We start from the raw sequence: 18,902 nt of genomic DNA, 5'->3' as shown, positions 1-18,902 counted from the left end.
TCCAAGCGGCATCTTCTATCTTCTTCCATCCGACGAGGAGCGGCTCCATCTTGAAGACATCCGACGTGGAGCATCCTCTTCGTTCGACGTCCAACTGAAGAATGAAGGTTCCTTTAAATGACGTCATCCAAGATGGCGTCCCTTCAATTCCAATTTGCTGATAGCCAATAGGATTGATCTTGCATTCTATTGGCTGTTCCAATCAGCCAATAGAATGCAAGCTCAATCTGATTGGCTGATTGCATCAGCCAATAGGATTTTTCCTACCTTAATTCCGATTGGCTGATAGAATTATATCAGCCAATCAGAATTGAAGGGACGCCATCTTGGATGACGTCATTTAAAGGAACCTTCATTCTTCAGTTAGACGTCGAACGAAGAGAATGCTCCGCGTCGGATGTCTTCAAGATGGAGCCGCTCCTCGTCGTATGGAAGAAGATAGAAGATGCCACTTGGATGAAGACTTCTGCCTGGCTGGAGGACCTCTTCTGCCCGGATTCGATGAAGACTTCTGCCCGGATCAGATGAAGACTTCTGCCCGGCTGGGTGAAGACGTCTCAAGGTAGGGTGATCTTCAAGGGGTAAGTGTTTTTTTAAGGGGGGATTGGGTGGGTTTTAGAGTAAGGTTGGGTGTGTGGGTGGTCGGTTTTAATGTTGGGGGGTTGTATTTCTTTTTTACAGGTAAAAGAGCTGATTACTTTGGGGCAATGGCCCGCACAAAGCCCTTTTAAGGGCTATTTGTAATTTAGTATAGGGTAGGGAATTTTATTATTTTGGAGGGCTTTTTTATTTTATTAGGGGGCTTAGATTAGGTGTAATTAGTTTAAACTTCTTATAATTTTTTTTTATTTTCTGTAATTTAGTGTTTGTTTTTTATTGTACTTTAGTTTATTTTATTTTATTGTATTTAATTTTAGCTAATTGTAGTTAATTAATTTAATTTATTTAATGATAGTGTAATGTTAGGTGTAATTGTAACTTAGGTTAGGATTTATTTTACAGGTAAATTTGTCTTTATTTTAACTAGGTAGCTATTAAATAGTTAATAACTATTTAATAACTATTGTACCTAGTTAAAATAAATACAAAGTTGCCTGTAAAATAAAAATAAATCCTAAAATAGCTACAATGTAATTATTAATTATATTGTAGCTATTTTAGGGTTTATTTTATAGGTATTTAGTTTTAAATAGGAATAATTGAGTTAATAATAGTAAATTTATTTAGATTTATTTAAATAATATTTAAGTTAGGGGGGTGTTAGGGTTAGACTTAGGTTTAGGGGTTAATAACTTTATTATAGTGGCGGCGACGTTGTCGGCGGCAGATTAGGGGTTAATACATTTAATAGGCTATATGGGCTATGGCGGTTTAGGGGTTAATACTTGAATAGGTTTATTGCGTTGTGGGCTATGGCAGATTAAGGGTCAATAGTTTTAAGAGGTAGTTTGCGATGTTGTGGTTGGCGGATTTAGTGTTTAATAATTTAGTTATTACTTGCGGTGTGGGTTTTATGGCGGATATAGGGGTTAATACACTTTATTAGTTATTGCAGTGGGGGATTGCAGTTGACAGGTAGATAGACATTGCGCATGCGTTAGGTGTTAGTTGATTTTTCAGGCAGTTTAGGGAGTTACGGTGCTCCCATACTCAGCACAAGGCTTGCTACGGCTGCCTTTTATGGCGAGGTAAAAATGGAGTAAGATTTCTCCATTTTCGCCACGTAAGTCCTTGCGCAGGATATTGGATACCGATTTGCAACACGGTTCTATTATGGGAGTAATATTTGCGGGCGACGGGTGAAATATACGCGGGTAACTTGTATGCTACGCCGTATATGTAATACCAAAATTGGCTAAAATCTGGCGGCTGGGGCATTTTGCGGGCAACGCTGCATATGTAATGGAGGCCCAGATATACTAGTGCCTAAGGCAGCACAAAAACTAAATATGCCAGTGCTTTGACCTAGAGATCTGAATATTTCAGATTGTAACATTTTCTCTTCAACTGATATATTACAGTGTTTCTGTATGTATGTATGTGTAAAGGAATGTGTATGTAAATGCCCTGTTTATAATACTCTGGCCTGATATGTCTTATAGGGTGAAAAAGGACCAATGGGACCAGCTGGTCAGGATGGGTCTCAGGGAAGTATTGGGCCACCTGGTCCTGCCGGTCCTGCAGGTCCTGCTGGAGATGATGGAGATAAGGTATTGTAGAGAATCAATTTTAAATGTAACTATTTTTTTTATTAAACTGCAAAACTCCTAATGTAATAATACGTTATTTCCAGTCCTACATTCCAATTAATTTATAAGAACCATTCATGTCAAATTTTTTTTTTACCTAAAAGAGATCATATAAAAAAACATGTTTCTGTACTTAAAGGGACAGTAAACACCTTGTAATTAAAATACATTTCTGTTGTGTTGCTATAGAATAACATAATATCCAAGTCTTACGGGTCTATTTATCAAGCTCCGAACGGATCCCCCGCTGCTCCATAACCTGTCTGCCTGCTCTGAGGCGGCGGACAGAAATCAACCCAATCAAATACGATCGGGTTGATTGACACCCCCTGCTCTGCAGGGGCAGCATTGCACAAGCAGTTCACAAGAACTGCTGGTGCATAGATAAATGCCGATAGTGTATGTCGGCATTTATCGATGGGCGGCGGACATGGTTCGCTATAGCGGATCATGTCCGTCCGCACAATGATAAATGGACCCCATTATGTTTAAAAATGCATTACTGCAATTATTTTTCAATCGCAAAACTCAACCCACCATTTGTCTTATTTGGAGGAGCCAATCTGAGCTTTAGTCCACAGACACTGTAGTAGTCATTGTAATAAAGTTAATATAAAATACATAGTTTTTCAGTTGATACCTGATCCAATTAGGGACAGATATGAATAGAGTTAGCCCTGAGAATCCAGCAGGTGCATTTCAAGTTCTGAAAATTATAAATTGCTCAATTTTCAGAGCTAAATTATTTGAAAAGAGGGCAAAATAAATAATGTGTTCACTGTCCATTTAATAAACTATGTTTTCTTGTCAGATGTGTCTCCCTCTCCACCTATAGTTTTGTCGGATTTGGCCTTAGTAGCCAGTGAGCAATAGTAGAAATAATACACCTGATACTGCTGTATTAGTTTCTGTTTAAAATGAAACAGCTTTAACTTAAAGGGATAGGAAGGTCAAACATGAAATGTGCATGGGTATTTCAATTTAAAATAGAAGCATTTTTGCAATATACTTCCATTCGCCAATATGCTTTGTAAAAGTTATTAATGTTTTTTCTGCAGCATACGCACATATCCTATAAGGTCCTGTGCACCAGTATTCAGACATTACACCTTCTCAGAGAGTCAGCAGTGACTTGCATGACACAAACTGCATCTTCAGCAGCAATACACACCGCTGCCAGCTCTCTGAGAAGGTGCAGTATTTGAATACTTGTGCACGGCCTTCACGGGATATGTTCGTATGCCGCTGAAAAACAGTTATAACTTTTTACCCAAAGCCTTTTTGATAATGGAAATATATTACAAAAATGCTTATATTTCAAATTGAAACGCACCCATGCACATTTCAATTCTATCCCTTTAACATATTTCAAGCAAAAATATTTGCAACATTTTTTTAAATGTTGCTCTTTCATATGCACTATAAAAGTTTCAACTATTGCACCATCCACTCACAATCATAATCCATATTATAGTAAAGTCCAAATTAAACCTTCATGATTTAGATAGGGCATGCAATTTTAAACAACTTTCTAATTTACTTTTATCATCAAATTTGCTTTGTTCTTTTGTTATCCTTCATTGAAAGCTAAACCTAGGTAGGCTCATATGCTAATTTCTAAGCCCTTGAAGGCCACCATTTATCTGAAAGAATTTGACAGTTTTTCACAGCTAGAGGGAGTTAGTTCTTGAGTTTCATATAGATAAAATTGTGCTCATGCACGTGAAGTTATTTAAGAGTCAGCACTAATGGCTTGGCTTGAAATGCAAGTCTGTCTTAATATCTGAGATAAGGAGGCAGTCAGCAGAAACTTAGATACAAGTCAATTACAGAGGTAAATGGTATATTTCTAACAGTGTTGGCTATGCAAAACTGGGGAATGGTAAATAAAGGGATTATCCATCTTTTTAAACAATAACATTTTTGGTGTTTACTATCCCTTTAACAAATAATTCATACAGGCAACCACATACCTGCTAACTGTCCCATATATTGGTTTAGAGGACTGAATGCTGCGCCTCCTTCATCTTCCCCCATAAGAACAAATGCCCCAGTTTCCATTGACTGTCCAGGCACTGCCCACAATATGAACAGACTCATTCTAAGCCTGCCCAAAGCCGGCTTATTGCTCCGTCCCTCCAGCCATGTCCCTGCCCACTCACCTCCTTGTCTTAGAAAACCTCCTAAAAACGCTGAGGGGTATGCTACTTTAGAAAAAAAAAGTTTGTTGTCGCTATGGTTACTTTAGAAAAAAATAAATTGTCATACATCAATCAATCACCATCAGTGACACTAGTCTCATTTTTAGGGTGAAATTGGTGGCCCAGGACAAAAGGGAAGCAAAGGTGACAAAGGACATTCGGTAGGTATCCAATAAGTCTATTTCGAAGTGAAAAGGATAGGGGGAAGTACATATTAAACTCAGTGTATTAGATCAAGCACGCAATGATAGATGTTAATTTAAACAAGGGTGGTGGGCATGTGAGAAACACAAACTGGAAAGGTGATATTGCATGAAAAAATGCAGCATGATACTGTGGATTTTTTCGGCACTATTTCTGAAATATAATAGCGTATATGTTTTATAAGAATATAATATTTAAAGAGTAGTCTAATGGGATTCATATCTTCTATGGTTAGTGTTTTTATATTGACTTTTTTATAATTCACAGGGACCTTCTGGACCAATCGGAATACAAGGTCCAATAGGTCACCCAGGACCTGCAGTGAGTATCATCATGGTGGACTTACGGAGAAAATAAAAAAATGTAACACCATTAGTACATCATACTTGTTTATGAGTGTACTAGTCTTCCAAATGTGCTGTAAATATGAACATGCATATACAGTATAAGTATATATAGAGCATCTACATCTGGTGAAATATTTGGTTTTTGAATGGGATTCCACTTATTTTCTCTAATTTTGTTATTTATGAGTTAACCTATTTTTTTTTTATTGTCTAGGGACAAGATGGAGAACCAGGACGTAGAGGTCAGCAAGGAATGTACGGGCAGAAGGGAGATGAAGGTCATCGGGGTGTTCCTGGTGTAGCTGGCCCAAGAGGATTGCAGGTGAGTAGGATACATAAATAAGCAGTTGCCTAAATGGCATATTCCTATATTGAGTGGCAATGGATTTTGTTCTTGCTTCTCCTAGGTGACACAACACAATAGCCAACAGGGAATTCTGGGACATTGTACCATATCATCAAAATACTGACTGACACAGCCTTATAACTATTAATGCCCTCTATTCATTAATGTTTCCTTTTACAGGGTATGCCTGGACCTCCAGGAGAAAAGGGAGAGAGCGGTGACGTTGGTCCAATGGTATGACTTCTACATCATTGATTTAGGAATAGATGTTTTAGCATACCTTATTTGTTAATTCAATGCCTTTTGCTTGTTGTCTAGTGATTAATAAGGTTAGGAGTACTTTTCAAATATGGATTCTTATAGGCACTCACAATGTTGCATTATTTCTTATCAGGGCCCACCTGGTGCATCAGGTCCTAGAGGTCCCTTAGGTCCTAGTGGTGGTGATGTGAGTATTTTATGCTTCTTTATACTGAACAAGAAGTGAACATGTAGTCCTGTGGTACAACATATCTTTTTGGTGTTACAGGGCTCCCCAGGAATGCCAGGTGGACTGGGACAACCTGGAGCTGTGGGAGAGAAAGTAAGTTTGACAGCTATAAGACTGACCATAAGACCCATAACATCCATATCACTTGCAGAAACATATTAAAGGGGCAGTAAACACCTTGAGATTGTAATAAAAATGTTAACTATGCATAGTACAGCAACTTTGCAATATACTTTCATTATTTATTTTGCCTAATTTTCTTGTAATTCATCAGAGGTGATACAAAAAACAAAGTATGAGTTGCTAACATAATTACCATGGCAAGTTATGTCAACTCCAGTAACAAGTCCTTATTACCTCCTCAAGTGGTGGGTGGGGCTTGTCTTTGAAAAACACTTGATGCAAACAAGGTGTTAATTAATTCAAAACATTTCACACTCACCTAATATGATCATTTATTGCACAACTGCAGACAAATCTTGTAATCAAAAAGTGTTTCTCTGTAACTTTTAAGTAAAGAAGTCTATACAAAACAATTTACACAATATAAGGACGGATCTACAAATTATATAGAACCAATATTTACCAGATAAACATTCATGTGCATCTTTAAACATTTCTTTTTCTGTTACTTAGGGAGAACCTGGTGAGGCTGGAGACCCAGGGCAGCCAGGAGAAACAGGACCTCCTGTGAGTATCTGACAGACAGAAAATGTTGAAATAAGGGAAACATAGGAGAAAGCCTGACTGTGGTTGTAAACAAAATAAATATAGAATTGTGAAAGCAGAATGAAGAATACAATGAAAGGATGTCTCATTAAATAATTCATAAATATAGAAAATTATAAAAAGAGAATATAATAGAGGTATGAGGTATTGGCTGTGACATTTATCACTTTTATAATTTCCTACAGGGGGCAAAAGGCGATTTTGGTGAAAAGGGAGAATCTGGTCTATCAGGGGCAGCTGGACCACCTGGCAAGAAGGGACGTCCAGGAGAGGATGGACCTAAAGGGAATTTGGTAAGTAACCATAAGAATTTTACAGGCAGGGGTGAAAAAATATTACTGTAGTTTTCCAGTCAAAGGTAAAAAGTTACTAGTCAGGAAAGATGAAGTTACTTGTTCACTCAAGATAACATAAAAGAAAAATTCCTAATTTACAAAGGCAATAGAGAACTAGTGTAAATTTCTAGTCCAGATTATAAGAGTTAAACAGATTATGGCTTAGTAAAAAACATTGTAAAAAGGATAAGGTAGACACCAAGGGGCATATTTATCCCCCCGTGTTTCTGGCGAGCCTTCAGACTCGCCAGAAACAGCAGTTATGAAGCAGCGGTCACAAAGACCGCTGCTCCATAACCTATCCGCCTGCTCTGAGCAGGCAGATAGACATCGCCGGAAATCAACCCGATTGAGTACGATCGGGTAGATTGACACCCCCCTGCTGGCGGCCTATTGGCCATGAGTCTGCAGGGGGCGGCGTTGCACCAGCAGCTATTGTGAGCTGCTGGTGCAATGCTGAATACAGAGAGCGTATTGCTCTCCTTATTCATCGAGATCTGGCGGACCTGATCCGCACTGTCGGATCAGGTACGCCAGACTTTCATAAATAGGGGTCCTATAAAGTCCTATACTTAATTTCTACTAATCTCCCTTCTCATCTCATCACTCTTTCACTAAATACCTTTACAATAAAAATATAACCTAGTCTAAATGTTTACTTTGTTCTCATTATTTCTCTCCATCACATTTTTTATACTCAACTGTTTTATTGGATGTATTGTTATTTTTAAATCCTCTTTCTCTTATTTGTTCATTACCTAGAAGAACACAAATATAACATAGTAGAATCCATTATCAATCTAATTCCTTTGTGCATATATTTGCTTGTGTATTCCAGGTCATTTACCCCACCACAAAATATACTTCTCACCCTCATCTATTTAGTTATTAAAATCAAATATATATTTTAAATAATTTAATTTCCAGAAGAATGTATAATATGAATATAGATTTACTTTTTCACCTGATATGATGGCAGATAAAATTCAACAGGCTTATTCTCCAACTGCCAAAACAACTAACAGTCTCGTGCTTACATTTTTATATTCTTTTATGTTAATTTAGGATATTTGTCCCTATTGACTCCTATGGAAGAAAGCTATTCAAGTGCCCTTTTGTGAAATGTTTTGCAAATTAACCTTTAATAGTCTACTCATAGCTCTCCTTGTGACTGGCTGACATTTATTTTCATTACAGGGACCAATTGGATTTCCTGGAGACCATGGACCACCAGGTGAAGCTGGAATGCCGGTAAGATTCTTGTTTTTTTAAAGATCATTGATTGTTATATTAGGTATAACAGAAAATTTTATATATTGAAAAATCCATGCAACATATATTAACACTTTGTATTTTTGTTCTTTTTAACAATGTTTAGGGTATTGATGGAGCTCCTGGAGAGAAGGGAGATGCTGGTGAAAGTGGGAATCCTGTAAGTATGAAACTTGGTTGAATCTCATATAGGTTATTAGCAATTATAAAAATAATGTGAGTTGTAATGGTTTTATTCATTGCTATGCTAGCTATGCTTTTATTTACTGGACAATAAGCAGGTTCTGAATGAAAACATCTTGCAAATAGGATGAATTTATTTATTGAACAGCAGACATACATTTCAGAATGCAGTCTAAATCATAAAAATAACAAATGCAACCAAGTATCAATAAATCAGGAATTAAGAAATGATCAGAAGGGAGTTTCATTCAATAAAAGGTGGCCATGCACTTATCAATGGACAGTCTCAAATGTCTTTAATAATGTATCACTGGCTTCCTGCCATGCAGTAATCATAAAATTGAATGCTGGGTAAAATAATGCCACTCAGGGAAAGTAGCCTTGCTTCATGAAAGGCAGCTTCACTCAGTTGGAAGCAGACTCACTTAGTGGAAAGGAGTATCTCTCAATGAAGTTAAACAAGATGGAAAGCATTTGCACTCACTAACTCGTTATTTGCAGGGGCATCTCACTCCTTGGATGATGGTTTCACTCAGCAGAAACCTGTCATATATATAGACTTTTCTCATAAATGAATTCACAAACTACATTATTGAAAGTTAATGTTCCTTGGAAAGATTCATTGATTAAAAGACAGTCTTACTCTCTGTGCATAATATAATATCTGGAAATAAGTAATGAAAGTAAACCTCATTGTTAAAGGAACACATTAACACTTGTTGAAGGACAGTCTTAGTCATAAAAAGGCAGTTTCACCAAATGCAACATTGTGTCCCAGAATCAACTAAAGCTGGTTTATCCTGTAAGATGCTATTGTGAAATCCGCTTGGTCTGCAAGGTCACCTGTTGTATTCAATAAGGGTAAATGTTCCCATAACAGCTTAAAGAGGTGATAACTAAATTTCAAGAGGACAGATGATTGCTGTACAATATAAAACTAAATGAAAGATGGGTAGCCACTTTCACTTAAAGGGATAGTAAAGTCCAAATTAAACTTTCATGATTCAGATAGGGCATGCCATTTTAAACAACTTTCAACTTTTTTACTTTTTACTTTTATTATCAAATTTGCTTTGTTTTCTTGTTATTCTTAGTCTAAGGCTAATACTAGGTAGGCTCATATGCTTATTTCTAAGCCCTTGAAGGCCCCTGCCTCTAATTTGAATGCATTTTACAGTTTTTCCCAGCTAGGGGGCATTAGTTCATGTGTTTCATATTAGATAACATTATGCTCATGCACATGAAGCTATTTAAGAGTCAGCACTAATTGCCTGAAATGCAAGCCTGTCAAAAGATCTCAGATAAGGAGGCAGTCAGCAGAAGCTTAGATACAAGGTAATTACAGAGGTAAAAAGTATATTTCTATAACAGTGTTGGTTATGCAAAACTGGAGAATGGTAAATAATGGGATTAGCTATCCTTTTAAACAGTAACATTTTTGGTGTTTACTATCCTTTTAAATATGGTTTTTAAAATATATAATTGTATTTTGTAGTATGTGTTTCATAAAATAAGCCATTTTCATATTGGTAGGAAGTAGGTGGGATGAATTCTCTCAAATTTTACCATACACTCTGAGTTTTTACCTTTGAAAGTCTTGCAGATCTGTCTTTCAGTTGCTGTGCTTGTGGAAGTGCCTTAAAATATAATACAAAGGGGATGTTTTATCAAGGGCCGAAAGGCCCCTGATGCCCCTGTTTCCACACGAGCCTTCAGGCTCGCCGGAAACAGCAGTTAGGAAGCAGCGGTCTTAAAGGGACATGAAACCCAAATTTTTTCTTTCGTGATTTAGAAAGAGCATGTCATTTTAAACAACTTTATAATTTACTTCTATTATCTAATTTGCTTCATTCTCTTGATATCACTTGCTGAAAAGCATATCTAGATATGCTCAGTAGCTGCTGATTGGTTGCTGCACATAGAGGCCTTGTGTGATTGGCTCACACATGTGCATTGCTATTTCTTCAACAAAGGATATCTAAAGAATTGAGCAAATTAGATAATAGAAGTAAATTGGAAAGTTGTTTAAAATTACATGCCCTATCTGAATCATGAAAGTTTAATTTTGACTATACTGTCCCTTAAAGACCGCTGCTCCTTAACTGGTCCGCTGCCTCTGAGGCTGAGGACATCAATCCGCCCGATCCTATAGGATCGGGTTGATTGACACCCCCTGCTAGTTAATCTTCAAGGTGCGGCATTGCACAAGCAGTTCACCAGAACTGTAAGACAGACATTGATAAATCCACCTCAAATCGTCCCCAAACTGTCTAAAAAATAAAACAAAACAGTATACTAAACTAGAAGCAAATGCAAGCTAAATTGCAATAACCAAATTGTGGTCTGTAATCATTTCAGCTGGGAAGAATTTAGCAGCTTTGGGTGTCTTAATAGAATGAAGATACTTTCTAAAGAGCTCTAATTATTTTTGTAACAAGCAACTCATATAGAACTAGAAGTTCAGCTCTTTCTATTATTATACTGTGTTGTGATTACCTCTGTTGGATGTGTGAGTTACTAGCTTGCAGATCAAGTGGGTTTATTTACCCATATGCGTGATACATAAAGGGTCACAAAATACATTTCATGCACCTCTCTCTAATCATGGGTGCTGCCCTTGTGGAACCTTGGTTACACTGCAGGTATCTGAAGTTGCTGCACATGCGCTAACAGGTAATCACTGGAATGTAGTGAAAGATACATCTCAAAATGGTGCATCCATGACACGAGGAAGGCAGAGGATAACCAAAATATTATGCTAATAACATGTATTTAGTGTTTAATGTCTCTTTAAATGAAAGTCAAAATAGGGAACATAACATTAGGGATAAACATATACTGTAGCTAGACTTTATATAAAGAAATGCAAATTTTAGATAAGTTGCCTTAGCTAATAACAGGGCATGCTTCTGTCCAGATACCAATGTTATTATTATAATATTTTATTATTATTATTATAAGAAATAAATGTTTTTTAAGTTATTTTAGAGAAACTGAAAATAAAAGGCATTCATTTTAGACAGATGTTGAATCAAAGGGGGTTCTGTTAAATGTCTAGTAATGTTATAATCTAGAACAGTATTATCAGACAGGGTATGAGAAACTCTTGGATGTAAAAGTCATCACATCAGGGTGTCCCACATTCAGAGCTAATAGTCAAATAATCTCAAATTGCACATGATGCAATTACAATTATTTTTAAAATTCTAAAACAGTGTTTTCTTTCTAATGGCAGTGAGAGTCCACAAATTCATCATAACCTTTGGGAAATACTTTACCTGGCCACCAGGAGGAGCCAAAGAAACCCAAAACAAAGCATTACATATCCCTCCTACTACCCCCTGTAGTTCTTTGCCTTGTTTCATGGAGGATGGCAGAGAGAGGTGCTCTGCTGAAGATTCAAGTTTTATCCTCAATGGATTGTTTCCAGCAAGAGAGGGCAGAGGTGTGGTAAAGACCATGCAATTCTCTTAGTAGAGTATTGTGTCTGTTAGCTTCCCATACCTCCTTCAGGTTTCTAAATTATCCTCCCATTTGCAGACAAACTGTGTTAGTTACACTGAGTTTTTCTGTGTTACAGGACCCAGACTAGATGAAGACTTCTGACTGGGAAAGTCCCTTGCTCTCCCCTCCTTATAATGTGGGACTGTGGACTCTCATAAGGACAGGGAAGGGGACTTTTTATTTCATATGGGACATTACTACTGGATCCTCCAGTGGAGCTGGGCAGTATAGTCTGTTTGTTTTGACACTTTGAGTTGCCGTTACGGAGTCCTGTCAGCAGCAGGGAACAAGCAGGTGCTAAATGGGGCAGTGTATTTAGTATGGCACACATACGAATAAGGTGCCCTCCATTACAGACACACATCCTGACTAAATTGGAAGTATCAGATAGAAGCGGGAGTCGCGCTTACGTATTTTACAGTTTATGGCACTATTTCCCACTCCGCTCTGCGCATAACTTTGCGTGCTGTGTACTGAGTCACATGATTTCACATCAGATCGACAGCATTAGAGGTGGCTTACACGGGAGGTGGTGAAAGATCCTGGACATAAGCTTAAGCTAGGAGCTAGATAGGTAGTTTTTATCTCCAGTGCATTATTTATTAAATTCCTCATATTTGGGACTACTGTTATTATGGATCAATCTCAGACTTTTGTCAGGAAGATGTTTGCCCTGCAACTTTAATTGAGTCGAATAAATGTATGCTATGCATGCTAAACACAGTGTGTCCTCCTGCAGTCTCATTCTGGTGAGCCTAGTACCGAGGCACCTGAGATTTCTTGGCCTGCCCAGGCTAATACTGTAGGCTTTGCGGCCTCACAGACATCAGTCAGCTCTGATATGCCAGTACTGCAACCACAGTCTATCTCTTCAATTTCCCCACATGTACTACCTGCAACCCCATTCCTCAAAAATCATCAGGGATTTGCTTTTTTCCTCATGACTTTGCAGCCCAATTACAGTTGGCAGTGTCTGCTGTCCTGAGTGCTATGCCGAAAAAGGAAGAGGAAGGTTAAACATGACTCATCTGAGTCTAGGACCTGCAGTTCTATGGTAACTGCAGTGTTCTGTAATGTGCAACTTTATGACAAGAAAGATTCCACATCTAGTTCTGAAGGGGAACTTTCATCCTCTTCCACCTCCGGTGAGCCAGTACAGGATTCTGAAGACATTAATTTCAGTTTCATAATTTAACACCTGAGGTATTTGCTTAAAGAGGTTTTTATCAATGTTGAGTGTACCCAAGCCTAAACAAGCAGAAGAAAAACAGGTAGACAAGCTTGATATGCTGATTAAGCCTTAAAGGTTAATGGTCCCTGAGGTGTTTCCAGTGCCTTCATTGGTGGCGGACATTATGTCCAAGGAGTGGGAGAAACCTGGTGTTCCCTTTCCTCGTCCAAGTTTTAAGAAAATGTTTCTGGTGCTGGATAACCATTTGGAAGTGTGGAATACTGTTCCTAAAGTGGACAGTGCTATTTCCACTCTAGCTAAGTGGACTACTATCACTCACAACAATTGATTAATATGTCATATTTATGTCAAGCAAAGAAACTGGAGAATAAAACTTAACTTTTAATAAATATTACTCGTAAAAAACATAAGGGTAAGAAAGTAGTGTTAAAATTACGAATGCCTATTCAGCAAGAGAAAATTATGAAGATTACGTTGTACGGTCAAAAGAATGTATCTTACAAATATATTACACATTTCTGGTATAGGTTTACAGCATATGCTGAAACATATATTACCATTGATCAGCAAAACCCCAATTTTTAGTGTATAGGATCACTCACCTGAGAAATAGTGCTCCCACACCACGATACTAGTAATTAAAGGCACAGGTTTTCAATATTATCTGATAATACTGTATTGCAGTACCTACTAGAAATAATTATCTCAATATTATATATATTCTGATTTACATTGGCAATTTGAAGGTATAGATATTTGGCTCAGCTGGAGCACAAACGATTAGGTACGAGTGGAACTTATCTCCAATATTGGTGACAAATGATACAGATTTATAGTATCACCTGATAATCTAATTTTGTAGAGTTCACGGCACAGATCCTTGATAATGCTAACACAAGCCAATCCCTCTAAGTAATTTACAATCTGTTTCTTTTTTGAGACCGAAACTATATAACATTACAGTACTATCAAGATCATTCAATTTAAAGATACATTCTTTTGACCGTACAACGTAATCTTCATTATTTTCTCTTGCTGAATAGGCATTCGTAATTTTAACATTACTTTCTTACCCTTATGTTTTTTACCAGTAATATTTATTAAAAGTAAAGTTTTATTCTCCAATTTCTTTGCTTGACATAAATATGACATATTAATCAATCGTTGTGAGTGCTAGACTTGTACTCTCCTTTTCAGTTCTTTACTTATTCGCTTTAAAATTACTATAAGTACAAGCACCAATCCCATAGAAATAATTACCATTGAGTAGTAATATATGGGAACGGTTGTTTATTGTTTAAGGTTTATTCAATAAGTAGTGCCATTGGTTCCCTGTCATAATAAGCGCACTACTATACCTCTAGAGTATAGTGCATCCTTTAAGGATCCTATTTACAGGAAATTAGAGGGTAAACTAAGAAAGCTTTTTCTTCAAGTTGCCTGCTGTAGGTATTGCAGTGGTAGCTGGGGCTGCCACCTTTTTGGTGTGATTCTTTATCTGAACTAATTTTGGTGGTGTCTCCATTAGAAGATATTCAGGACCCCATTCAGGCCCTTAACCCTTTTCAGTCCTATAATTTAAATAAAACCTGCAGCCGTCAGGTTTTATTTAATTTTCGTGCCAAATATTTTTGAATTACATAGCTAAATAGCAAGTCACCGCTAGATGTCACTATTTAGCTGTGAAATTCAAAAGCGGCAAAGTCGGAATATATCTGACATTTGAGCGCATGCACTAAAAAACCCTTTGTCGGATATATTTCGACAAAGGACCACAAAGGGTTAAAATGCCCAATTCCTATATTTATGACACAATTATTCAAATCATTTGTTTCGATGCAAAGACCTCTGTCTTTGCTGTACTTGCTAGAAGGGCTCTCTGGTTAAAGTCCTGGTCAGTGGACATGGTCTCCAAGTCGAGGCTACTATCACTGGCCTTTAATGAAAAGACCTTTTTCGGACCAGGCTTGGATTCTATTATTTCTACTGTCACTGGTGGTTTTCTACCTCAGGACCATAAAGCTAAATCTAAAGGACATCCAATGGGTAATTTTAGCTCCTTTTATCAGAACAAGACTCAGAGGAACACATCCTCATCTAAGTCAGAACCTCCAAGGAGTAAGTGGAAACCTAACCCGGTGTGGGGCAAGAACAAACAGCCCAAGAAATTGACCCCTGACAACAAGTCAGCATGAAGGGATGGCCCCTGACTTGGGTTCAGGTCAAATAGGGGGCAGATTATCTAGATTCCAGTCCATCCAGGATGCTTGAGTGCTGGATATTATATCCCAAGAATACAAAATAGGTCTTCAATCTCATCCTCCAAGAGGCAGATTCCTCCTCTCAAGGGTATTGGGGAGGCCGGAGAAAAGGACTGCCTTCCTATGCTGTGTAGAAAACATAGTATACATGGGAGTTATCATCCCAGTTCCCCAAGCAGAGAGGGGAAAGAGATTCTATTCAAATATTTTCATTGTTCCCAAAAAGGAGGGAGCTGTTTGTCCCATTCTACACCTGAAATGTCTAAACAAATTCTTGAGGGTTCCTTCCTTCAATAAAGAGATCATCAGGTTTATCCTTCCCCTTGTCCAGGAGGGCCAGTTTATGACCACCATAGATTTGAAGGATGCATACCTTCACATCCCCAATTTCTTCATTTTGCTTTCCTGAACAATTACTACCAGTTCATAGCTCTTCCATTTGGTTTAGCTATTGCTCCAAGGATCTTTACAAAAGTCCTAGGAGCCCTTCTTGTGGTAGTCTGACTGCAAGGGATTGCTGTGGCGCCTTACTTGGATGACTTTTTGGTTCAAGTGCCATATTTATATTTAGCAGTCTCTCACACAGAGAAGCTACTTTAGTATCTTCGGTCACAACCTGGAAGGTAAATCTGGAAAAGAGTTCTCTCCTTCCCAACACAAGAGTGAATTTCCTAGGGATCATAAAAGATTTTGTCATCATTAGTGATGTCGCAAACTTAAAATTTTCCGTTCACGAACGGCGGACTCGAACTTCCGCAACTGTTCGTGAACGGGCGAACCGGGCGAACTGCCATTGACTTCAATAGGCAGGCAAATTTAAAAACCCACAGGGACTCTTTCTGACCACAATAGTGATGGAAAAGTTGTTTCAAGGGGACTAACACCTGGACTGTGGCATGCCGGAGGGGGATCCATGGCAAAACTCCCACAGAAAATTACATAGTTGATGCAGAGTCTGGTTTTAAGCCATAAAGGGCATAAATCACCTAACATTCCTAAATTGTTTGGAATAACATGCTTTAAAACATCAGGTATGATGTTGTATCGATCAGGTAGTGTAAGGGTTACGCCCGCTTCACAGTGACAGACCAAACTCCTCATTTAACGCACCGCAAACAACCGCAAACAGTCCATTTGCACAACCACGTGATAGATAGATTTGATAGATAGATACATAGATTACATAGATCAATAGATGCAATATACATTTGATAGATACGATTGATAGTTAGATAGATTTGATAGATAAATAGATAGATTTGATAGATATATAATTTCCCAGACAGAGAATTACAAGACGTGCGGTCTGGGACCCATGGTAAGGTTCACAGAGGCAGTTGCGGCGCCAGGGGATGTGTATATGGCATGGATTTTAGGAACCGGGAGATGGAAAAAGATGCTTGGTCGGTCCTCCTACTTCAAATTTGGGGCACTGCGCGTGCAATCTACTGTGGCACCAGATATGAGTGGTGTGTTAAGTAGTACTATTCTGATCAGTTTAATACCTGTTACTCCCCCTATCGGGGGAGGTGTATATGGCATGGATTTTAGGAACCGGGAGATGGAAAAAGATGCTTGGTCGGTCCTCCTACTTCAAATTTGCAATCTACAATTAGATTACACTAGCAGACTGATGTTTTTTTTTAAATTACACTACTGTTACAACAGATATGAGTGGTGGCACTTAGCAGTGGGCCTGGCACACACGCTGGCAGGCAGGCAACTGCAATTAGATTACACTAGAAGACTGATGTTTCACAGTCAAAAAAGTTTTTTTTTTAAATTTTACACTACTGTTACAACAGATATGAGTGGTGGCACTAGTTGGCCAGTGGGCCTGGCACACATCCTGGCAGGCAGGCAACTGCAATTAGATTACACTAGCAGACTGATGTTTCACAGTCAAAAATTTTTTTTTTTTAAATTTACAGTACTGTTACAACAGATATGAGTGGTGGCACTAGTTGGCAAGTGGGCCTGGCACACACACTGGCAGGCAGGCAACTGCAATTAGATTACACTAGCAGACTGATGTTTCACAGTCAAAAAAGTTTTTTTTTTAAAAATGTACACTACTGTTACAACAGATATGAGTGGTGGCACTTAGCAAGTGGGCCTGGCACACACGCTGGCAGGAAGGCAACTGCAATTAGATTACACTAGCAGACTGATGTTTCACAGTCAAAAAAGTTTTTTTTTTAAAATTTACACTACTGTTACAACAGATATGAGTGGTGGCACTAGTTGGTAAGTGGGCCTGGCACACACGCTGGCAGGCAGGCAACTGCTGTTAGATTACACTAGCAGACTGATGTTTCACAGTCAAAAAAGTTTTTGTTTTTTTTTAATTTAAACTACTGTTACAACAGATATGAGTGGTGGCACTAGTTGGCAAGTGGGCATGGCACACACGCTGGCAGGCAGGCAACTGCAATTAGATTACACTAGCAGACTGATGTTTCACAGTCAAAAATTTTTTTTTTTTTAAATTTACAGTACTGTTACAACAGATATGAGTGGTGGCACTAGTTGGCAAGTGGGCCTGGCACACACGCTGGCAGGCAGGCAACTGCAATTAGATTACACTAGCAGACTGATGTTTCACAGTCAAAAAAGTTTTTTTTTTAAAAATGTACACTACTGTTACAACAGATATGAGTGGTGGCACTAGTTGGCAAGTGGGCCTGGCACACACGCTGGCAGGCAGGCAACTGCAATTAGATTACACTAGCAGATTGATGTTTCACAGTCAAAAATGTTTTTTTTTTTAAATTTACACTACTGTTACAACAGATATGAGTGGTGGCACTAGTTGGCAAGTGGGCCTGGCACACACGCTGGCAGGCAGGCAACTGCAATTAGATTACACTAGCAGACTGATGTTTCACAGTCCAAAAAGTTTTTTTTTACAAAATTTACACTACTGTTACAACAGATATGAGTGGTGGCACTTAGCAAGTGGGCCTAGCACATACGCTGGCAGGCAGGCAACTGCAATTAGATTACACTAGCAGACTGATGTTTCACAGTCAAAAAAGTTTTTTTTTTTTTTTTTTTAATTTACACTACTGTTACAACAGATATGAGTGGTGGCACTAGTTGGCAAGTGGGCCTGGCACACACGCTGGCAGGCAGGCAACTGCTATTAGATTACACCAGCAGACTGATGTTTCACAGTCAAAATTACACAGGCAAAAAAAAAAAAAAGATGTTCTAGCCCTAAAAAGGGCTTTTTGGGGTGCTGTCCTTACAGCAGAGATCAGATGAGTCCTTCAGGACTGTAGTGGACACTGAATACACTAGCCTAGCTATCAATTTCCCTATAAAATCAGCAGCAGCTACACTATCCCTCCTCTCACTAAGAATGCAGGATCAGAATGAATCTAAAATGGCTGCTGTCCAGGAGCTGGGAGGGTCTGGGAGGGAGTGTCTGCTGCTGATTGGCTGAAATGTGTCTGCAGACTGTGAGATGCAGGGTCAAAGTTTACTAAATGATGACGAATAGGGGGCGGATCGAACATTGCATATGTTCGCCGGCCGAAGCGAACATGCTATGTTAGCCGGGAACTATTCGCCGGTGAACTATTCG

The 18,902-nt window shown here is 38.4% G+C and overlaps 1 protein-coding gene across 2 annotated transcripts in view; it reads left to right on the top strand.

Moving 5' to 3' along the window:
• The window catches only part of COL5A3 (collagen type V alpha 3 chain), a 295,561-nt gene that overhangs the window by 245,930 nt on the left and 30,729 nt on the right, over window positions 1-18,902 (top strand). For both annotated transcript variants that reach the window (XM_053718030.1, XM_053718029.1), the window contains 11 exons: window positions 2,103-2,210; window positions 4,558-4,611; window positions 4,922-4,975; window positions 5,216-5,323; window positions 5,528-5,581; window positions 5,742-5,795; window positions 5,877-5,930; window positions 6,474-6,527; window positions 6,752-6,859; window positions 8,099-8,152; window positions 8,280-8,333. In XM_053718030.1, coding sequence (XP_053574005.1) covers window positions 2,103-2,210; window positions 4,558-4,611; window positions 4,922-4,975; window positions 5,216-5,323; window positions 5,528-5,581; window positions 5,742-5,795; window positions 5,877-5,930; window positions 6,474-6,527; window positions 6,752-6,859; window positions 8,099-8,152; window positions 8,280-8,333 — 756 coding nt within the window. The remainder of the gene's footprint in view (window positions 1-2,102; window positions 2,211-4,557; window positions 4,612-4,921; window positions 4,976-5,215; window positions 5,324-5,527; window positions 5,582-5,741; window positions 5,796-5,876; window positions 5,931-6,473; window positions 6,528-6,751; window positions 6,860-8,098; window positions 8,153-8,279; window positions 8,334-18,902) is intronic.

Source organism: Bombina bombina, chromosome 6, assembly GCF_027579735.1.
Source record: "Bombina bombina isolate aBomBom1 chromosome 6, aBomBom1.pri, whole genome shotgun sequence".
NCBI lineage: Eukaryota > Metazoa > Chordata > Amphibia > Anura > Bombinatoridae > Bombina > Bombina bombina.
The sequence above is the reverse complement of the archived record's forward strand: the minus strand, read 5'-3'. Positions and strand labels throughout refer to the sequence as shown.